We start from the raw sequence: 23,907 nt of genomic DNA on the forward strand, positions 1-23,907 counted from the left end.
CTACTAAAAATACAAAAAATTAGCCAGGCGTGGTGGCGGGCGCCTGTAGTCCCAGCTACTCAGGAGGCTGAGGCAGGAGAATGGCGTGAACCCGGGAGGCGGAGCTTGAAGTGAGCCGAGATCGCACCACTGCACTCCAGCCTGGGCGACAGAGCAAGACTCTGTCTCAATAAATAAATAAATAAATAAATAAATAAATAAATAAATAAATACATACATACATACATACATAAATACATAAATAAATAAAAATAAAATGGGATGAAAGATAGTTATCAAAGAAATATTAAGGCCAAATGAAACTATGCTTGGGTTGTTTGATAAAATAAAATGTTTGTGAGAAACCACGGTGGAGACGGGTTAAAATGTGGTGCAGGCAATTTTACAGTAGAGCATTAAGTGCTCTTTAATTTCCTTGCCACTTGGTGCTTTTGTTTTTTGTTTTTGTTTTTGACAAACTGAGGTACAGCTGACAGCTCCAAGCTTGAATCAGAACTGTCCCTTTCTGTGAAAGGAGCTCCTTGCTTGTATTTTACTCAAACCAGTTTGTTTAAGGTCAGCTGTTGATTTTCAATCAACATCTAAATTTCTGCAAATGAAACGTCATTGCCCAAGAGCCAAAATACATGCTGCAAAACCACTGCACAACATCTAACTTCCTCAAGCAAAACTTGGCAAATTTTAAATGTCCCATACTTCATGAAAAGAAAAAAGAAGCCAGGCATGGTGGCTCATGCCTGTAATCCCAGCACATCGGGAGGCCAAAGTGGGTGGATCACCTGGTCAGGAGTTCGAGACCAGCCTGGCCAACATGGCGAAACTCCATCTCTACTAAAAATACAAAAATTAGCCAGGCATGGTGGTGGGTGCCTGTAATTCCAGCTACTTGGGAGGTTGAGGCAGGAGAAGCACTTGAACCCAGGAGGCGGAGGTTGCAATGAGCTGAACTCCCACCATTGCACTCCAGCTTGGATGACAGAGTGAGACTCTGTCTCAAAAAAAAAAAAAAAAAAAGAAAGAAAAAAGAACATAAAACTTTGATGATTATATGATTTGGACTATATACACAAACGCACGTTCATTACAACTTTAAAATTGCCATCTTTGATGTCCCAAGGCTGAACATAGGGAATATGTATGCTCTTCTCAAAATTAAATACCAAGTGTGGCTTAACTTCCATATTTCTTCTCTTAATACTAACCACGAGATTATAAAAGGAATCTTACTTTTCTAGTGTATTTTGGTAGAATTTTAAAATCAAATCCATAAGTAGGTTTATGACAATATGTAAAAACAAAAGATAAATGCTTCAATTGTTTTTTTATGTAAAAGTAATGAACTTAAAAATACTTTGGGAGATAAAAATCAGAAAATAAATCTGAAAATTCAAAATCAGTTCTTTAATTTTAAGAGTATCTGAATTAAATGAGCAATAACAAATATACTAGTTTACTTCAAGTAGCATGGAATATGTGTATTTTGTAAAAAGTCAACCAAATGCTGAAAATAGTGTAACTTTTAACTGTCATGGTCTTTGTGTTATGAGATTTCTGCCTGTTAAATTATGCCATAGCCTTAAGGTGGGACAGTTGGGGCTATGAGTGCCCTGGGTCAGGTCTCCTTTGATATGAACTTGGAATAGCCGTGAATTCTTCTAGCACTCAAAACTACGTTCACTGTAGAAATAAATGTCGACATTGCCTTTTGATTGGAAAGTAAATCTCCTGATAAACATTAGCACAGAAAACTAGGTGAATTCAAACTGTCTTTAATGTCAAAGGGAATTCAGTCATAAACCTCTAAATTCCCATCATTACTATTCTCTTCAAGGGCACAGCTATGTTTGCAATGGCCCTGAAACTCCTCACTCCCATACATACAAGTCCCCCATACACACAAAGTCTCAAGCAAATGAGGCTGGAGCTGGAGTTTGATCTTCATTTATCTGACCCAAACACCCAGGCTCTTTCCATTGTTCCACACTGCAACATTTCAGAGTAGCCAAAAAAATGGACAACATTATCATAATACTTAAAAAATAATTATTGATGAGAAAAAATATTTAGGACTCACTGGTCTATACTACTGAAATAGCCCTTCAAAGTTTCTTAGTAAACTTGGGAAGCCGATAAACACATTCAGCCAAGTATATGATGCAGAAGCTGAGTGATAAAGAGATGCCCTATACCATTACAATATTTTGCACAGCTACGATCATTAATAATATGAATATTAGCAGGTAAGTTATTGCTGAATTGCTGTTCCCACATGAGCTGTAAAGTGAGTCCTTTGTGTACCACCTCCCAAAGAGTGACACTGTTAGGATAGGCCCAGATGATCCATTCTTGTTTACCAAACGCCCATCTTTCAGCACCTAAAGAAAAGGTGGGAAAAGTACAGTCAGCTTTCTTAACATACAAGTTAAAAGCAGATTTATCATTTTGAAACCATCCTAGATATAATATATAGTCAAATCATTTCTGATTTAGGAGGATACAGCAAGTAGGCCGGGCAGGGGACAGCCATTTACTACACAATGAAGACTAGAGCAATTCAAGAGGGCCCAAGATTTTAGTTTCAACAGTCAAATGTAACCATTAATGGAAAGTCAAAATCAGCAGCAGCAATTCATTGAGTTCGATTATGTGCAAGACAATCAAGAACCAGAGAGGTATACATCACATCCTTCCCTCAAGAAGCTAAAGAGCTAATGGTGAAATGGAGCGGATTCTAAACATAAAGAGAGAAATCAGTTTATCAGTGTATCAGAGAAGAGAACAGGTAAGTGCTAGGAGGTCTGAGAAAAAAAAAAAACTGAACTGGTCTGTTTCACGGAGTGGGACACAAGCTGCCAAAAACTCAAGCTGTTAGGAATTTCTTTCAAGGGCTGTATGGTGGAAGACATTGTGGGAAGTGGACATTGAATCAGCAAAGGCTCATTCTGAGACAGAAGTGTGTGTGACAGATCAAGGCAATGTGAGTTCTCATTCTAGATTGGTTAAAACCAGTGGTGTGCTGGAGCTAGTGGTGCACAGGCTCATGAGAACAGATTGTTAAATTTCCAGGAAATTGGACAGCTGGCTGTTAAACACAGCCATTCTTTTTTTTCCCCCTTTTTAGAGATGGAGTCTCGCTCTGTCACCCAGGCTGGAGTGCAGTGGCATGATCTTGGCTCACTGCAACCTCCGCCTGCTGGGTTCAAGTGATTCTCCTGCCTCAAGCTCCCCAGTAGCTGGGATTACAGGGGCGTGCCACCAAGCCCAGCTAATTTTTGTATTTTTAGTAGAGACAGGGCTTCACCATGTTGCCCAGGCTGTTCTCGAACTCCTGGCCTCAAATGGTCCTCCCAACTCAACCTCCCAAAGTGCTGGGATTACAGGCGTGAGCTATCAAACTCTGCCAACAGGTCCATTCTTGAAGCTGGTGGGATCATGGTGGGAATATTGACACAATGAAAATTGGCAAATTCCATAAGTCAGGGCTTTTTGTTTTCTACCTCAGAGAAGGAATTGTTTAAAGTTACATCACACCACTGGCTAGCCCTGAAGATTGGTGAAGAACAGAAGAAAGAATATGATCAGAGGAAGGTGGAGATCAGACTGTGAAAGGCATTAATGACTAGATCTAGCCTGAAGCCACAGTGGAGTTTTCGTAAGAGAGGAATGCGTACAAAGCAATTGAACAAGAACAGAAGGAAACATGCATAGACAGTCAATAAACAGAACAAGAATAAAAGAAAATGAACCCATTAGTTGTGGAAATGGAGTTGGAATGGAGAAGAAATTGAAAATTGGGAAATTAGTTGGAGTGGAGAAGAAATTGAAAATTAGGAAAATAGATGCTTTACAACTGGAAGGAGAAAATGACTAAATATCCTAGAAGATAATGATTGTACTTCACCATTCACAAAGTGCCTTCACATGCATTATCATATTTGATCCTCACCAAATCAGTGAGGAAAATATTCTCTTCTATGAGTAGGAAATTCAGAGGTAAAGTGACTTTCCCAAGGTTATCTAACTAGTTAGTTACAGAGAACAGACTCTGCCAGTGCTTCTGACAATACACCAGAGTTGCCTAAGGTGCTAAAGCAAGATGTTTCCACATGTGTGGGCATGGTGAGTAACACCACCCTTTTAACATAAAACTAAAGTGGTGGTGGGGGTTGAGGATACACAACAAGTCTGTTGAAATCTCTGCAATAGTGATCCTCTAAGATAACGTGTAAATATCTACGGAGAGAGTGTGCATCCATCAACAGAACTGAGAAGCTACTCAAGAAGCCATAATGAGCATGACTGATGTAAAACATTTGTCATCTTCAATATTATGACTGCTCTCTCTAGAAACAACATATTCACAGAAGGGCCATGCCCTGCAAGGTCTCTAGAGAAAAGAAACACTAAAAAAACCAAGAATGGGTTATTGGACTTTTTTTTGGCTCTTTTTGAGGAAAGTGGGCACCTTGATCCTACATGGTCTTTAGATCACCAGCCCTAAAGAGAAGAATCACATTGCCTCAGGCTTCCGTGGGTTCTTGGAAATCTTTTCCAAGAATGCCCAACTCCTTTTGTTTTAATTCTGCACTCACAAAACAAACTGATCTATCATTTGTACTTTTGAGAGGATTTGCCAATGAAGAGTCTCCTTGACATACAGTTCATTGTTCCCAGCTAAGGGAAGCTATTTTTTAAAATAACAAGTTGGTGTTCTCGCTTATCTATCTTGCAAATTTGATTAGTATCTGTTCCTTAGAACCTGATGAACTTCAGTGAAAGTCATGCCACAGAGAATCTACACTTTTAAAATAAAGACCTGCCTCACCCTCACCATGATGCTCCCTCCAAGGGACTACAATTCCAAAGACCCTCCCTGCCAGCTGTCACATGGCTCTTTCATATCTTTTGTGGTGTAATACAATCTAAATCTCATTTCCTTCTTCTGCAAATGGTCTGGAGCAGGTAAGACAAGATCCAAATGATGATTACACGTGCCCAATTTAAACGGTAGGTGCTATACCCCCTTCCCTCCTTCCTTCCATCTAAGAAGGAACCAGAGATGGGATACAGCATGACAAGTTCACAGAATCATTAAAAGTTGAGACCTACTGATACCACATTTACCCTAATGTGATTATTACACATTGCATGTCTGTATCAAAATATCTCCTGTAACCCATAAATATATACACCTACTATGTACCCACAAAAATTAAAAACAAGGCCGGGCATGGTGGCTCATGCCTGTAATTCCAGAACTTCGGGAGGTCGAGGTGGCAGATCACTAGATGTTAGGAGTTCGAGACCAGCCTGGCCAATATGGTGAAACCCCATCTCCACTAAAAATACAAAAAGTAGCTGGGCGTGGTGGCATGCACCTGTAGTCCCAGCTACTTATGAGGCTGAGGCAGGAGAATCGCTTGAACCCAAGAGGCAGAGTTTGCAGTGAGCTGAGATCGCACCACTGCACTCCAGTCTGGGCAACACAGCGAGACGCCATCTCAAATAATAATAATAATTTAAAATAATTTAAAAAAATGTTTAAGAGTTGAGATGTACAAATACTATGGAGTTAAGCATTTAAACATGTATTCTCTTGTATCATTCTCTAACTCTTCTTAACTGCCTGAAGCCATTTGGGATGAAATTTTTAAAACAAAGAAAGGAAGTAGTAAAGGAATAAATTATTTACGTTCTCCAACTCTTCATGCACTATCACCATCCACCTTCAAACACTTATGTGGTTCAGAGTAAGAGTGAAATGGTATTTCTGGCTTTGGACCTTTAACCTAGTTTGGAAAACTCTAGCATTTTTTTTGTCCTTCTCCCATGGATGAAGTAGTTTCATCAGGTAAATGTTCAGTCCTACTTTGGGACAATTCCTCAAAGAGATAGATTTCTATGAGTACAAGACATGGAAAAAGTGGCAAAGTAGTACCAGAAAATTAGATTGTGTGCTCAGTTTAAATCTTCAGGCTTACAGAATATAACGCATCAATATGGCTAGACCCTATGTCCTCCTAAGTTTACCTTGGTGACCCTGATTTCTCTCTCTCACTTCCTTGAAGTGATCTCAGATAGATATTTATGTCAGTCCAGCCACCTTTTAGCTACTGGATTTTAGCCCCAGACTCCTTGCTGTAGATTTAATCATGATTTTCTGTAGTTGGCAATTCAGCTTTTATTCCAGCCTCAATTTGCTCATGAGATTCTACCTAAACAGGTCCTATGGCAGCAAAGGATTCCTGATCTTTGGATTTTATGGCCTTAAGGTTACACTGTATGTTAAATTGTTGGTTTCACAGAATTAAGTATTTTTATAAGTATGATATGTTCCACTCTGATAACACAGCAGATACAGATACATGACCATAAGCAATCTGCAATTTTAAAGACTTCCTTACTTGATGCCTTGATTGAATTAACTTGGACCCTATTTTATAGGATATGCAATGATTTCACTCTAGTTACTGAAACCCTGCCACTGTTTGCCACAATTCAGAGAAGACATTAATATTCAAACCACTGGAATATGTGTATGTATGCGTGTATGTGCATGTGTGCAAGTGTTGTATATTAGCAGATATAAGCCTGCAGAGTCATAATTCTAATTTGAAGCCAGCTTAATTTGTGAATTAATTAGCCACAGCCAGTGTAATTTATGAACAAATGCTGGGTGCAGTGGCGCATGACTTTAAATCCTAGCTACTCAGGAGGCTGAGGCAGGAGGATTGCTTGAGCCCAGGAGTTTGAGGCTTCAGTGAGCTATGATCATGCCACTGCACTCTATCTAACCTGGGTGACAGAGCAAGACTCTGTTTAAAATAAAAATGTGAAATAAACATCTGATTCTGTTTGTCTTCACTTGTGACCAAAGGAAATTAAAAATCTATAAACAAATATTCTTCAATGAATGGTATCTCAGACTCACAGTTCTAGGTATGTTCTTTATTATGTTCTTCCAATGAAGTATCATCATTTTATAATTAGTTGTTATAAATTGAAAAAATGATCACAATATTTTCCCCTCCTTGACCCATGTCCTTTTGCCGTGCGATTTTATAGCTCTTCCCATTGAGAGGTCTGAGTTCTTTATTTCTCTACCACTTGAATCACCACTGCTCATGTAACTTCCTGTGTTGATGCAACATTTGCAAACACGGTGCAAGCAGAGATTTGCAAAGAACTTGCGAAGATTTTTTTTTCTCTTGATACTCCTGGACTCATTCAGCTAACATGTGAACAAGCTCAGGTTTGCTGAAAGATGAGAGACCACGGGGAGAGATGGCCTTAATAATCCCAGCTGTCCAGGACAAGGCAATCACAAACTGGTCAGTCCTAATCAACCCACTAGCCAATGGCAGACACAATGAGCCCAGCCAACGTCAACTGAGCCTATCTCAGACCAGAAAAACAGCCTACCTACACCAACTTCAAATTGCCAACCCACAGAACCAGGGCTAAAGAAATGGTTTTGAGGAAATTTGTTACACAGCAGAAGTTAACTGGCAGAGTGGCTATAGCTTGTTTTACTTGACTTCAGAGAACATATAAAATGAAAATACTCATAAAACTCCTCTTACCTCAAATTTTCCAGGTGACAGATGAATTTCGGTAAGTAGCACTTCAGGAAAAACATACTCTGTTCCAAATGTGCCACTGAGGGAGAACATTTCAAATCTTGTAGAAGCAGTTTCTACTGGCCATCCACAAGTTGTCAAATTAGTAGTTTTGCACTTCAGCATTGTGCAGACCTATGTGGAACAAACGCAGATAAAACGCAATGCCTTACATTGAAGTTACTCGTACCAGAAATGTTGCCCTAGTTTTTAACCACAGCGAAGCAAACATTATCTTTCTCTGAAAAGGGATTTGGATCATGTTTCTAATAATTAACTGCTTTATTAAAAATGGCCAGTGACTTCAGAATCAACCCACTTCCTAAATAACAAGTGGATTAAGAGAAAGAAGTCAGTTTAGAATTAGAGTTAAACCATTAGTTTGGTATGTCAGATGATGGCATTGAGCTCAATGAAGTGGAGATCTTTGGGCAACAATAGTACTGAAGAGTACTGAAGCTGAAAGGATATTAAAATTTTTTCCACCCTTTAATCTCACCTCTCTTCCCAATCCTTTTCTTTAGAAGAAGGCAGTGGGACATGGAGTATAATAGGAAAATACAAATTCAGAGCCAACATTCTACAAAAAGTTTCATCTTTAAAATTTGTCATTTGAAAGCAATATAAGGCCAGTTGTGGTGGTTCACACATGCTATCCCAGCAATTTGGGAGGCCGAGGCAGTCAGATCAGCAGGGGTGAGGAGTTGGAGACCAGCCTGGCCAACATGGTGAAACCCCGTCTCTATTAAAATATTTTGTGTATATATATATATATGTGTGTGTGTATATATATATGTGTATATATATATATATATTTCCAGATGTGGTGGCACACGCCTGTAGTCCCAGCTACTCAGGAGGCTGAGGCATGAGAATCGCTTGAACCTGGGAGGCAGAGGTTGTAGTGAGCCGAGATCATGCTACTGCACTCTAGCCAGGGTGACAGAGTGAAACTCTGTCTCAAAAAAAAAAAGAAAAAGAAAAGAAAAGAAAAGAAAAAGAAAGCTATACAAAAACCAGGACATCTGATTAGAAGAGAAACTAAAATAAAAGTAGTATCTCTATTTACTGTTAGTTTTGCAAGTGAAAATAAGACTGTTTATAATTTAGTTATGTTGGCAAACCCACTTAAGGAAGTCTTCCTGATGTTCTCCACAGTAGGCTGTTTTATTAGTCAAATCGAAAGTCATCATGGTTTGGTTAATAATTTTTTAAATATGCTTAAAGCAAGCAATAAGATTATACTTAATTCCCATTGTAAATATTTTATCCCAGTGTATGTACATGTATAAATGCACGTGTGTGTGTGTGTTGTGTGTGTGTGTGTGTTGCCATCAATGCATGGAGTCAAGCCAAGGAAAAGCACCTGGTTTTCTGGAACAAATATAAAAAGTTAACCTGGAATTTACCTTTCACTTGAATGCCCTTTCATTTGAACTGAAATTACCTGCCAGTACTCTCTTCTCCTTCGGCCATGTAATCCTGTAAAAGCTCCTAGAACGTACACTTCATTCTCTTCTTTTTGTAACATTCTGTAGCTTAAATGACAGCAAAGCTCCTTTTGACAGACTGTAAGATTTCCTGCATTTTCAAAAAGTTCTGTGAAGTTGAACCCATCCCTGGAAATAAATCCCCTGAAAGTGTTTTTCTGTACAGGAAATGGTTTGATGGTGGTGGCGTAGGCATTCCAATTCACAGTTGTTGGGTAGGCAAGCGAGGATAGGGGATGTGAATCCACCTCCGAAAGGAGAAGTTTTCCCAACTCTGTCTTCATGTCATAATGATACACTTTGGGACCATTTGGTGCATAAATACCACTTCCTGTGAATAAAAGACAAGTCTTCTAAAAACAACAACACACAAAAAAAAACCAAAACTGCCAATTTCCCCACCAGAATTGGGCATGTGATCACGCCACCATATTAGTCACGATGAGAGAGGATACATGTTTCTAATTGCACTGAACACCTAACTACTTCTATTCTCTAATGGAAGAGATTAAAATAAACATTCCTTGGTCTCATTTCAATTAAACCTTAAATATAATAGCATTATTTATTAGCATTATGGAAAATTAAACCAACTACAAAAATCTTCGTAGTCAGGAGTTCCTGAAAGGTGAGGAAAGGGAATAAAAATTCTCCCCTATTCCTCATTGTGGTGGTTTTCAAATATATCCAAAAATTCCTTAAAATTCTTCTTTCCGGTGGGAGGATCTAATTCCTTCCCCTTGAACAGGGGCTGGACTTAGTGACTCACTTCCAATGAATAGAACATGGCAGAAGTAATGGTGGGTAACTAGTCATAAATAGCAATGTGGCTTCTTCCCTTTTCTCTCTTGTCCCCTCTCACTAATTGCTCTAGAGGAAGACAGCAGCCATGTCATGAGGATATGCCATGCAGCCGTATGAGGAGACAAAGGGCAAGATATAGAGGCTTCCATGGCCACTGAGGAAAGTAGTAGCTGGGTAGCGTTTGGCAAATTACTTGCACTCTCTGTATGTCAATTTTCTCATCTGCAAAATTGGGATGACACTATCTGTCTCATATAATTATTGTAATAATTAAATGAATAATACACATAAAGGTCTTAGTATAACCATAGCTTATAATCAAGTGCTAGCTTTTTTTTCTATTATGAAACTATGACAAACACAGTAAGAAGTTCCAACAAGCAAAAAATTAATACAAGTCATAACTGAGGCATTCATTTCTCTGCACTTAAAAATATAAGATGAAACCTAACCTGGTCATGAATTACCTGTCATATTTAGGCTGACACGATGTGTGTTGGCCACAAGAAGATTAACTCCCATTCCCATAGCCCAAGCTGAATGGAATTCAATAGCTGTCAAAAGGGGCAAAATGTTCATCCAAGCTGTGGGAAACAGTATGGTGTCCACATGGAAATCTTTCACCAGGGTAACACCAGGATCATAGAAGAATATATCAAAGCACGTGAAAATGCCAAACCTTCCAAATGCGGTGTTGAAAGTCACCAACTCCGGCTTTTCAGGGACGTTAAACTGAGGCTCAGAGTACAGGTGGTACTACAACAAATGGATAGGAGAAAACTAGTAAAGCCTTGTTTGTTGAAGAAATGACTCATAAAAACCCTCCAAGTTGGTAACAGATTTGGCTATGGTCAACTGCAGGGAATCTCCTAGGAAGCGGATAAATCTGGCAATTGGAAGTAAATTTCTAAGGAAAATGTGGAGGAATATGTAACATATGTCCATAGCATCTCTCTCATCTCCTCTCTCTCCCTTCTCTCTCTTTCCCTCTCTCTCAGTTAAGAGCCAAATACCTCCCCATAAACCCCAAAGTCTGTAAGCTTTTTTTAAATTTAATTTAATTTTATTTTTCTGAGACGGAGTCTCGCTCTATCACCCAGGCTGGAGTGCAGTGGCATGATTTCGGCTCACTGCAACCTCCACCTCCTGGGTTCAAGTGAGTAGCTGGGATTACAGGCACATGCCACTATGCCCGGCTAATTTTTTCATATTTTTACTAGAGACAGGGTTTCACCGTGTCAGCCAGGATGATCTCAATCTCCTGACCTCATGATCCACCCACCTGGGCCTCCCAAAGTGTTAGGATTACAGGCATGAGCCACAGCGCCTGGCCCTATAAGCTTCTTAAAAGTTAAAAAACGTGCATTATTCTTCTTTGAATCCTTGGTGCCTAGAAACGTAATATTAATAGATGCATAATAAATACCTGTGAGTCAGGTGAGAGATGTCATCTCTCTCTTCAGTGTCCCATCCAAAGTAATCTCAGTGACTCTTGCCCACCTTTCAAAATTACCATAGAAAGAAATGTATTTAATTCCCCAATTCCTTCTAGGTAAACTCAAAAAAAACTTAGTCTAATATAATAAATGGAGTCAACAGTTAATAAAATGGTCTGCAGTGTAGAAAAAATATCTAAAAAATAGAAAAGAAATTGAACTTTACTCCTATTTTAAGAATTGACGGTCCAGGCAAGGTGGCTCATGCCTGTAATCCCAGCACTTTGGGAGGCCAAGGCAGGTGGATAACTTGAGGCCAGGAGCTCAAGACCAGCCTGGCCAACATGGAGAAACCCCGTCTCTACTAAAAAATCCAAAAATTAGCCGGGTGTGGTGGTATGCACCTGTAATTCCAGCTACTCAGGAGGCTGAGGCAGGAGAATGGGTTGAACCTGGGAGTCAGAGGTTGCAGTGAGCTGAGATCGTGCCACTGCACTCCAGCCTGGATGACAGAGCCAGACTCTGCCTAAAAAAAAAAAAAAAAAAAGGAATTGATCGACAAAGGTATTCTCATTAGGTTCACATATGTCAGAGGTCATGGGTTACAAACGGTCCCTGAGGTACCCTCAGGGAAGAGTGAGAGCCTCTCAACTTACACAGGGTAACTGCAGGTTCCTTGCTAGTTTGTCCACATTCAGTGCACTGTGCCATCCTGCACATTTACAGAATGGCAAAATAGCTTCAAATGATTACTGCAAATAAACTGCATTGAAAGATAATACAAATAATGCAAACAACCTCCCAAGCAAGAAAATGGAAGCACTGACCTTTCTATTTTTACTATGAGACACATTTTAAGAAGAAAGTGAAGTGCAGTGATATATATGAAAAGAAGCTGTCAAAATCCACAAAATTATGAAGAAAGTGTTTTGAAATTGTTGTACTTTATAACTACACACACAAAAATACATATATTGAGGACTTACGTTAACGATTTTTTCCAATAGGGGTCCATGATCGAAATCATTTGAAAACCATTGGTTTAACACCCCTCCTCTTAATTAATATTTATATTTTGACTGAGACTGCCAGGAGATAATTTCTCCACCCCAAAGATTCTGAGGCTACAATTTAAGATGCTTAGAAAATATCTGGGTGTGGAGAAGGGACATTCATACTGCCTGTACATCACACATATCCATTTAAAAGGCCAGCTTTCTTTCTCTACCTAGTTTAGTATAAAATTATGACTTAAAGGTTATTTGATTCCTTTTTTCAATTCAGAATTTAAAGTAAATATTTTATGGTTTGATCTTAAATCTATAAGATGGTAATTAAATTAGCTGATGTAGAAAATAAGGTATTTTGTGGTTTGATAGCAAATTAACTTATGCGAAGCTGATTCATACAATTCTGAAACATCTTTATACCATTTCAATATTAAATAGTATTTAGATTATGGCTGTGCTCAGTGGCTCATGCCTCTAATCTCAGCATTTTGGGAGGCCAAGGTGGGAGGACTGCTTGAGGTGAAGAGTTCAAAGACAGCCTGGGCAATGTAGTGAGACTCTGTCTCCAAAAAAATATTTAAAAATTAGCATGGTGGCACATGCCTACAGTCTCAGCTACTTGGGAGGCTGAGGCAGGAGGATCACTGGAGCCCAGGAGTTTGAGGTTAACAGTGAGCCATGATGGCTCCACTGCACTCCAGCCTGGGCAACAGTGAGACCCTGTCTCTAAAAAAATATAAAATTATTGAAACAGTGCCCAGATTATAGTCACCTTAGTATCTTTTTTTATGTTAAAATTATTTGTTTTATATGTGCAAAAAGCTTATCTCAATCCTGGACCATCATGACACTTTTTTTTTTTAACAGTTCTCTGCCTACATGTTTTTCTGAGTAGTTTTTTCCAAAGTGTCATTTTCTTTTTTCTTTCTTTTTTTTTTTTTTTTTTTTGAGAGTCTCCCTCTGTCACCCAGGCTGGAGTGCAGTGACACAATCTCGGCTCACTGCAGCCTCCACCTCCTGGGTTCAAGCAAGTCTCCTGCTTCAGCCTCCCACATAGCTGGGACTACAGGCATGTGCCGTCACGCCCAGATAATTTTTGTATTTTTTAGTAGAGACGGGGTTTCACAATGTTGGCCAGACTGGTCTCAAATTCCTGGCCTCAAGTGATCCACCTGCCTCAGCCTCCCAAAGTGCTGGGCTTACAGGCATAAGCCTCCACGCCCAGCCCAAAGTGTCATTTTCTTTATTGCCCACTTTCAAAAAACAAAAAACAAAACAAAACAAAAAAACCCTCTAGTAATATTGTATCATATAGGGAATGAAATTCAAACTCCTAAACCCAGCATTGACCACTCACAACACGCTCCATTTTACACGTCCGTCCCTCTCTCTTACCTTATGGTAACGTGCCACGAGTTTTCCTTCTGTATTATACACCACATTGGTATTGTATTGAAAGTAGCCATTAGGAGGACATGTGGAGTCACGGGAATTACATGGCTTTTTGTCCCCCAAATTTGCCAAGACATAGATAGAGTTGTCCTTGGCCAGGCAACTGAGTCTTGCTTGTACTGGTGTGTGACCAAATCTAAACCAAATTATAATTAAGAAATTTCAATTTTAAAAAAATATTTTAGTCACTTTATACGGAAATGATAGCAACTGTAACCACTTAAGTGGAACTTAAGTCAATACAAAAACTATGCCTAAAAATATCATACTTTAAAAGCCACAGATGATGATACACTTGATGAATACTTCCCACACCGTATCTATTGCTACAGAAATTCATTATTCGGTCTCCTGCCTCATCAAGGGTCTCCTCTCTACTGAAACATCCCATCAGCAATGAAATATCCTCTAGTACCTTCCATCTTTAAAAAATAAAATTAAAACCTCTTTTGACCCTTCCAAACATGCCCTTCCAAATATTGCTTTAATCCTCATCTCTCTCTTAAAGCAAAACTCCTCAAAAGATCAGTCCCTCTTGCTGTTGGCCAGTTTCTCCTCTCCCATTCTCTTTCAGAGCACTCCAACTTTTATCTCTATCACCCAAACTCTTACTAACGCCAGCAGTGACCCCCACATTTTACCTGATCTCATCTTAACTTTTCAACAGCAGTTGGCACAGTTAATTACACCTCCTTCTGGAAACACCTCACTTCTTTATTGGACCCACCCTCTCATTTTCCTATTTATTGGTTGCTCTTCTTCGACTCTTCTGCTGATTCCTCGTTTTCTTCCAAGTCTAAACACTAGAATTTCCTAGTGCTCAAGCCTTATACCTAAACTCTTCTCTAACTCACTCCACAGGTGAACTCGTCATGGTGTTTAACACCATCTATATGCTGACATTTGATTTTCTATCTCCAGATATAATTTTGTCTTTTCATGCCAGACTTGTCCATGCAACTGCCACGTTGACACCTCCAGGATGACAGTAGGACCCAGATTTTTAATATATATTAGAAGGTTTCTAGATAACCTTTTCCCAGGAAAATTAGCTTTGTGAGCCTAGGAAAATGCAGTTTCAAAGCATAAGGTCTTATGATTCACTTGAAAATACATGGTGAAGTCTTTCTGCCTAAGAAGCGACTCTGGGATGGAGAGACTCTATAATATTGAAAGGGTGTCCCTTCAGCAGAGGCTTTGGAATGTATTCCTAACACAATCCACTGTCTACTTCAGAAATTAAGTTACTACTTGTATCTATGAGATCTCTTCCGTTAGTTTTTCTTGCAGGAATACCCTATTTACACATTTTCTCAAAATTTAATAAAGATTTTCAATCACAAAAGATTGTTAAATAGTATCTAAGTACAATTTTTTAAAATCTGACAAATGTTGAGATAAATATAACCATAACATATACCACATATATGATAATTCAAGAGCAATCATTTTGCTTTGGTGAACGTGCACATTTTAGAGAGTTACTTTTGCACAAAAGACTAAGATAGTTAAAATACCTGTGGTGGTCTTGACACGGAATCCAGTTCACCTGAGGGTCTGGGATATCCTCCAGATAAGGGAAAACAGTTTCCCTGGTAAATTTCCATCCATAAAGTGCATCTTCTGGAGTCACAATGATTCGAGCACCCTGTTCAAAACAAGCGAAATAAAAATGATTTTTCCATGTACAACACAGACAATTCAGCTCTCTCGTCTTCCACCAGCTCCCATGCCCCTCGTATACATTATGATTAACAGAAATAAGAGAATACCTGCTCAGCTGCCTGCTTGATCGCTGTCTCCAGAATGTCTATATTCTTGTTCATGAGATTCAAGGCATCCTCCTGAGAAACTGGTGTTTCTGTTTTATTTGGCAAAATGACAGCATGTTCATACACTGCAGCTATAAAACTGTCATGAGTACCAACCTGCAGGGTTATTATGGCAAAAACTGCCACAGAGATTGGAAAAGAGGAAGTGACCATGGCCAAGGTTTAGTGATTTCTGAAAGCAAAAATAACATTCATGTAGTATTTACAGAGGGGAGAATGTTTGCATAACATGTGGCTGCCAGTTACTGGCCTTTTACTTTATCATCTTTTTTCTTCTTCTTCTTCTTTTTTTTTTTTTGAGGCGGAGTTTGCTCTGTCACCCAGGCTGGAATGCAGTGGCGCAAGCTCAGCTCACTACAACTTCCACCTCCCAGGTTCAAGCGATTGTCCTTCTTCAGCCTCTGAAACAGCTAGGACTACAGGTGCGCGCCAACACTTCCAGCTAATTTTTGTATTTTTAGTAGAGATGGGGTTTCACAATATTGGCCAGGCTGGTCTTGAACTCCTGATCTTGTGATCCATCCACCTCAGCCTCTCAAAGTGCTGGGATTACAGGCGTGAGCCACTGCACTTGGCCTACTTTATAATCTTAAGAACGCAATATATCTGACCACTTTTAAAGAAAGAAAAGTTGCAGTCCATTTAAGACAATCAGAAAGTATTACAGGGATTGAACAGCATGTACTATTAAGATTTAATATTGAATTTCCAAAAGACACCCGAATTCAAATATAGAACACTTCCAGCTTTTGTTAATAGAAACTCATAACTAACTCTCGTGTAAAAAAATCACATCCCAACAAATATCTCATTTATTAAATTTAAAAATTGACAACAATTTTTTTGGTTGTGTTGAGTCACTTACATTGTGTTTATTTTTAGACGGGGGGGGAAAATTAAATACTTACTACTAAGAAAATGTAACACAGGACAATATTGAGAACAAAATTTACCCAAATCTACACTCTGACTTACTTATTGCTATTAAGGACTGAAAACATGTGCTCCAGAAAAGCAGGATTTTGTGTCTGGTTTGTTCACTGCTGTATAGTTAGTGCCTACAGCACCAATACCCCGAGGCACCTAGGCCAGAGGAGGAATCTCAGCTCAGGGGCCCCAGGCCTCAGGAGACTCCGCTTCTTTCCTTCTTTCTCTCTTTCACCCTTCCCTCCCCCTCCTCCCCCTACTTCTCCTTCTCCTCCTACTCCTTCTCCTCCTTCTTTTTCCTCCCTCCCCACCCCCTGCTTTGGAGGAAGATGCCAGGGAAGGGGAAGAGTCCAGGATTGGTGATAAAGATCATCTGTGTTGTAATAAGGAGAAGATGTGACTTACATTTTTGTTAGCAGCAAATAACAACGAGTTTAAAAACAATGCTAACAGGCCAGGTGCAGTGGCTCATGCCTGTAATCCTAGCACTTTGGGAGGCCGAGGCAGGCAGATCACCTGAGGTCAGGAGTTCAAGACCAGCCTGGCCAACATAGTGAAACCCCGTCTCTACTAAAAACACAAAAAGTAGCTGGTCGTGGTGGTGGGCGCCTGTAATCCCAGCTACTCGGGAGGCTGAGGCAGGAGAATCGCTGAAACCCAGGAGGCAGAGGTTGCAGTGAGCTGAGATCACACCATTGCGCTCCAGGCTGGGCGACAGAGCGAAACTCCGTCTCAAAAAAAAATAATAATAATAATAATAATAATAACAACAAATACAGGATGTGATCTCAGATGCCTTCTTAGGACATTCATATTCTCCCTTCCCCAGGCCCAATCCTACCAAATAAAGGGTTTGTTTTATTTTTATCCAGCCCTTTGGTAAAAGTCACGGAAGTGCTTTTAGACAGCATAGAAGGGTAGGTACGAATAAACAAAGTTTATTCTGTGCTTTCCTTCATACTGAGATAAATGTTTTGTTAAGAATGGGGCCTAGAGGCTATAAATGAGATCTGCTCATATTTTCTGCTTTGAATAGAAGTTTCTATTAAAGGAATAACTTTTCTTATCTCTATAGAGCAGAAAACTAAAAATAATTCAGGAAAAATGGTCAAGCCCTTTTGTGGAAAATGTAAAGGGATAGATATTTTTATGAATTTTTAGCAGATTGTATAATAGACTGTTAGTATATAACCATACTATATAGTGTATAATTAGTAAATTAGCATAGGTGATTGGTATATAATAGATTATGAGTGCTGTTAGAGTTTAGAAATCATGTAACCCAAATGCCCACTTATTACAGGATAGGAATCTGAGGCACAGAGAGCTAGAGCGACAGAGCAGGATGTTCGCTTCTCATTCCTGATTCCAGAGTCTTTCCTTTATACCCAAAACAGCACATGTGTCTGTGCTCTCTTTTAATGTCTGCAACTGAGTGTCTGAACACTCGTGTCTTTTGGGGTTTTTTTGTTTTTTGTTTTTTTGTTTTGAGACAGACTCTTGCTCTATTGCTCAGGCTGGAGTGCAGTGGTATGGTCATGGCTCACTTCAGCCTCCACCTCCCAGGCTCAAGTGATCCTTCCACCTCAGCCTCGCTAGTAGCTGGAACACCAGGTACGCACCAACATGTCAGGCTAATTTTTGTTATTTTTTGTAGAGAGGAAGTTTCACCATGTTGCCCAGGCTTGTTTCAAACTCCCGAGCTCAAGCAATCCACCCACCTTGGCTTCCGATAGTGCTGAGATTATAGGTGTCAGTCACCGCAGCCAGTCATTCATGTCTTTTAAAGAACCCAATTCAAAATGATCACCTTAAGAAGACCATAGGCAAATTTGCTAAGTGCTAATGAAATTTCTGATGCAGTTGATGCCTAATAAAAACAACTAAGCTCTTCCAACTCCGTAAGTACAATTTGGGCCATGACCTACCTTCATTGATCTAGTATCACCAATTAGTAATACTTAATTAACTCTTTTGCTTTTAAGTAGTCAGGTAAGCTGATGAGGAGGAGTTAACAGTTTTAAAATTTTGGCAGTAGAAGTGGGGACAATCATAACTGTTATTGTGTTCCCAAATCTGGATGTTTTTCTCTGTCCTCTGCTGTAAAAGATAGAAATGATGTTGATTAGAGTTTTGGATTTTTTGTTTGGCTAACAGGGAAAGGGAAAATCACTTCTGATATAAAATCAAGATGACTAAATTCCCTCCTTTGTTTTTTTATTTGCAGCATCTAAAAATTGTCTCATTGAAACTGAGAATTTGAGTAACAAAGGTAATTGCAAAAAAGAATTAGAAGTTAGTAAATGAAGGAGCAATTTAAATATAGGAAAATCCCTGAGATGTAAAGAAAATATTTGCCGTAGAGGTCACTGATATTGTTTTAAATCTTCAGAAGTAAAAAACCAAATTCAGGACATACAGTTTCAATAGTTGACTTTTCATAAAGATGATTGATCAGGTAAAGATTAAAATTTTTAGTTTAACTGAGTTATAAAATAAAGTAAGGTTATTTTGCCACAGGGAACATTGATTAATTGTAATTCACTGCTAAAAGAGCCTACTTCCTAATTTACCATTTTGGGATTAATGAACTTAGCTAAAGGGGTAAAAAGTTAAAATCAATTAAAAATTATTTGGTCAAAGAGTCACCATAAAAAAAAACAGTATTGGGGTGGGCGCAGTGACTCATGGTTGTATTTCCTGCACTTTGTGAGGCCGAGGCAGGCGAATTATTTGAGGTCAGGAGTTCGAGCCCAGCCTGGCCGACATAGTGAAACCCAGTCTCTACTAAAAATACAAAAACTAGCTGGGCATGGTGGCAGACGCCTGTAATCCCAGCTACTCAGGAGGCTGAGGCGGGAGAATTGCTTGAACCCAGGAGTCGGAGGTTGCAGTGAGCCGAGATCGCACCATTGCACTCCAGCCTGGGTGACAGAGTGAGACTCTCTCAAAAATAAAAAACAAACAAATATACGAAAAACAGTAATAGCTCAAATATTTGTTTCTAATTGTGAATCTGATCATCTGTTAGAATAATGTTCAATTGGACTAGGTTTTAGGTCTTTAATTTTAAAAACCTCATTTTTTTCCCACTTTCTCAAGAGTAAGCATAGGGGTGTAGTTTCTGCTTTGCACCACTTCTTTGGACCTCTATTTCTCATCTAAAAGTTTAGGTAACCACACCTGCTCTATCTCCTAAAGATATGTGAAAGTCCTCTGTAAGACTACAATGCAGATGACAATAATTAACAAAAGTGAGTGACTATTTAGTAATATAATATCCTGACTGCTTAATATTATTTCATTGTTAGGCCCACAGAACTACTGTTGTTCAATTAAAATTCTAGTCTATTTGGATGACCGTGCTCAAGAACTGCTGGAATGAAATGGGGTTGACAGGGTACCTGGGCATCAACTCCTGATTCATGCTAAACCCAGCGTGGTAGAAAAACTGCAGTGGGGTAGCAAAGGCGAAACAAGAAAACCAAGGAACTCAACCCCAGGAAGGAGAGGAGCTGCTCCAGGCTCTGACACTGGCTACTGGACTTCCTGTTCTGTCCCTTCTCCTGAATGCAAAATGACAAGTGAACTGAGAAACAAAGAATGGGAAATATCATGTATTGTTATCAATGACATTCTCACAGGCAGCAAGGGTGACACGTCAAAATAAGAATAAGAAGCAACAATAGACAGAAAAGCCAGGCTCCAGTGTTAAAACTGTTTCTCTTAATACTGTATACCAAAAAAGTACAATACTGTATCCAAAAAAAGTACTTAATGGCAAAGAAAAACGTTTCTGTCTCTACACCATTGGAGTATTACATATGGCTTTAGCGAGACTGAGTCAGGCCCTGTAAAAGGCAAGGTTGCCTTGAAAAGAACCAGCCTGAACTTTAACCATCTTTTGGGGCCAGGTCTCATTCAGATGAGGTAATCTTCCAGCTTTAGAGTTGGATGGGTGTTCAATGCTTCAGATAGCTAATGAACACAGCTGAAAACAGAGCAAATCTGAGAAGGTAATGATATATCACAGCCTTGGATTCTCTGAAAGCACTGCTAGATGGAAATGCTTGTGCAACATGAAATTGCCAATCATCACTGTTTTTGACCTAGCAAAAGTAATTTCACATGGTTCAACCAACATGTCTGTTTTCCTGTCTCAGAAACTTAGGGTTGAAGTTGCAGAAGTCCCTTTGAGTTAGTAGCATCCTCCCCTACTTTCCGACAGCTCCTGCTTCCTTAAAATAAAATATTAACAATATTAATCTCATAGGTCCACCCACTATGCCAGTCTATTAACCCCGCCAAAAGTTTCTTGCATTCACCAACCGGTCCTTTTAAAAAATTAAAAATTCTCTTGACTGAATTAAAAGCTTTTGGTAAAGTCGGGATGACTGTCACCACAGAAATAAATCCACAGGAACTGGACCCAAGTCACTCGTTGATTTATGTAGGCAGTTGGAGAGACATGCGTTTGAAAGGGTATGGTAAGAAAATATCATGGAAATCTCAGACTTAAAAAAAATAAAAAGATAGATTAAAAATAGAAAAGTTTATGTCTTATTGATCGGTATGAGAATGTCACAGCAATTCACCAATAATGCCACTTGTTTATTTTCAGTGAGCAAGGAAGCAAAGAAAAAATAATGTTTGCAGCCCGAGAAAACTACTTACAGCTTTAGTCAAGGGGGAGCCTTCCACTCCTCTGGATCTCAGCTGCTTTCCTTTCCAAGGCCTCTGCTCCTTCAGTCACCCCTGGTGACTTCCTGTTTTGATTTCACTTTCTGGGTGGGCCATACCCTTTGAGATGACAGAGAAGAGTCCCAGCAGCTGCTGGTTCAAGGATGCTGCATCTTCAGTCAGACAGCAGGAGAAGGAGTGTCTATTTTATTCTAGCCTGGCAATTCTGATTCCTGAGCCTTTCTTTCAAGGAGTTGTACGGGCCAGATGACACAGGCGAGGAGCATTGACACGATTTCTACTGAACCAAGCTCAGCAGAGGAACCACGGCAATAGAATCAGGAGATTCTCTAGCCTACAAAGCCTAAGTCGACTCTCATATTCATGTCATAGTCTTTCTCTTTAGCACATTATTCTTTTACTGTAACGCAGATCCCACTCTAGACTGTCTTTCAAGTTAGAGAGAACTAAATTGTGTATGGTCCTGCATCTAGTTATGGCGAGCTTTTTTCTCACTGTAAGTTATAAGGGTCATGGTGGTATCTAATAATAATTAACATGGACATGGACTTTGGGTTCAGAATGCCTGGGATTGAGCCACTTCCTAGCTATGTGACTATGAGCAAGTTTTGTGCCCTCTCTGTGCCTCAGTTTCCTCTATCTGCGCAATGGTGATACGTGCTGAATAATTTTTGCTATTATTACTATTGCTTCATTCCTACAAGATGGAGGCCCTATTACAAGAGCCATGCCCAAGGCAGCTTTTACCCAGGCCTTGGTGACATAACCGCCTGTCCTTGGTTACTGTCTTGTTAAAAGAATGTCAATGCGTCTACTTCTTCACGTTTGCATTGTTTTGTCTGTCTCCACAAAGTCTTTCAAGTTTCCTCTCTTCCAGGTCAACCTGATCTGAATGGTTTCTCCTAAAATTATGAACTTAAATTCTGTTTCTACTTGCTAATCTTGATGGCATTCCCTCCATTTGTACCACAGATTCTCTTTCTGATAAAAAGCTTTCACTCCACCTATTTCATGCACCATTCTATTTTTAAAAAAAAAACATGCTAAACAACCTGCTGTGTAACTGGATTACTCACACATTGCTGTTGGGAATGTAGGATGGTACAGCCACTCTAGAAAACAGCTTGGCAGCTCTCTGAAAAGTGAATCATGGCTCTACTCCTTTCCCTCTCTGGGTGGCAGCCAGGCATGGTGGCAGGGCAGGATCATAGCACCTCCTTTACCCTGCTTATCCTTCCTCTGGGGAAGGCTGACAGGACAGGAATTTAGAGGCTCCGGTAGGGGAAGAAATTCTTTATGAGCTGTTTCTTCAGTTTCTTGTAGGCTAAAACATTAACCACAGTGACTACATGCAAAAACAGAAAAATGGAGGTCTGGCATTTGTCTGCATTTTTTAAACACCTTAAAATGTGAGTCGTATGCCATAGTTCTACTGAATGGAGTTTGTTTATATGGAAAGATCAATTCATGCACAATATCAATTGGAAATTCTCACTCTTCTGAATCATCTCACCAAAGTTTTCAGTGCTGTGTTATGACAAATTCCTACAGCTATATGAATGAAGAAGCTGTGGGCAGATCTTAAGATAAATTAAGATAATTTAAGATGTTAAAGATAAATTTAATAAATTTATTATTAAGACAAATTCTTAATTCTCACAGCTATATGAATGAAGAATCTGTGGGCAGATCCTCCTTTCCCATGCAGTTCTTTCCAATTAATAATGTTGCTGTACTGCAATAATACTGTTTTTCCAGAAGATGCAGTAGCAAGCATATGATCCAATGCCATAGCTGTCTTACTGCATGAGATGATTGCCTACTTCCTAATTCACATCCCTGTCTCCCTCACTAAATCGTGTTCCAGAACTACAGGCTGGACCCAGCTCACTAACAACCAAGACACGAACCACCAAGCCATTCGCATTTTTATCAGATAAGTAAAACGAAAGAGACAAAAGCCAACCAATAAATATGGTGATAGAACAGAAAACAATAGAAGAAATAATCATAGCCAAAAGTTCTGAAAATATAGGGAGAAGAAAAGGTATTAGTACTATTCTCAGATGAAAGATTTATCTACACTGGCTTTAATTCTCTTAAAAGAAAAAAAACCTACCTGTATTTATGCAATAACTGATTTCATGGCTGTCATTTTTGAAATATACAGTAATGTTACTTGATTGATTTGGTATTCGATTTTTGTCTTGACTGACAAAAACAAATGATATAATATACTGCTTTTTGTGTCTGGCATGCTATTGTTGACCTATCATCAACATGAAATACACTCTGAATTGTTTTAGTACTGATGATAAAATTGCACTGAGCTACAAGTCAAAATTTGTTATGACATCATGCTTTCCTAGGTGGTCCCTTGTAATACTCAACTATAAGTAAGCTGGGATTAGAAGTCCAGCTGTAGGTTTTCTGAAAGAAACTACCACAAATATTCAGGAGTTGCAAGCTGCTCTTAATGAAGATTGACTATGCAGACTTTAGTTTCCTTCGTTAATACTTTAAATAACATTTTAGCTTCTCCATGTAAATATGTTGTGTCTGAGCCTCCCCTCCTGTGGGTTTGTTTCATAAAACGGGGTCATGTGACAGTGACACCAAAGAAATGGTGAGTATCA

General features: G+C 39.3%; 1 protein-coding gene across 2 annotated transcripts; it reads right to left on the reverse strand.

Moving 5' to 3' along the window:
* Positions 1-1,714: 1,714 nt before the first annotated feature.
* On the reverse strand, positions 1,715-21,315 carry VNN2 (vanin 2). 2 transcript variants are annotated; one of them, XM_019028658.4, is made up of 8 exons: positions 21,245-21,315; positions 15,584-15,672; positions 15,329-15,459; positions 13,755-13,947; positions 10,381-10,669; positions 9,067-9,440; positions 7,584-7,754; positions 1,715-2,375 (listed from the first exon to the last, which is right to left on the reverse strand). In XM_019028658.4, the coding sequence occupies exons 2-8, from the start codon at positions 15,635-15,637 to the stop codon at positions 2,184-2,186; spliced, it is 1,404 nt and encodes a 467-aa protein (XP_018884203.3). In that variant the 5' UTR covers positions 15,638-15,672; positions 21,245-21,315; the 3' UTR covers positions 1,715-2,183. The 2 variants fall into 2 exon arrangements, with proteins under 2 accessions (XP_018884203.3, XP_018884202.3); XM_019028657.4 differs by lacking the exon at positions 21,245-21,315 and having other exon boundaries at positions 15,584-15,817.
* Between the last annotated feature and the right edge of the window lie 2,592 nt (positions 21,316-23,907).

This window comes from Gorilla gorilla, chromosome 5 (assembly GCF_029281585.2).
Source record: "Gorilla gorilla gorilla isolate KB3781 chromosome 5, NHGRI_mGorGor1-v2.1_pri, whole genome shotgun sequence".
NCBI lineage: Eukaryota > Metazoa > Chordata > Mammalia > Primates > Hominidae > Gorilla > Gorilla gorilla.

Coding starts and splice junctions, on each gene's coding strand:
- VNN2 (XM_019028657.4), bottom strand. CDS start 15,796: ATGGTCACTTCCTCTTTTCCAATCTCTGTGGCAGTTTTTGCCATAATA. Junction 15,460..15,583: donor TCAAGCAGGCAGCTGAGCAG/GTATTCTCTTAT, acceptor TGTTTTGAACAG/GGTGCTCGAATCATTGTGAC. Junction 7,755..9,066: donor GGAGAAGAGAGTACTGGCAG/GTAATTTCAGTT, acceptor TGTTCCACATAG/GTCTGCACAATGCTGAAGTG.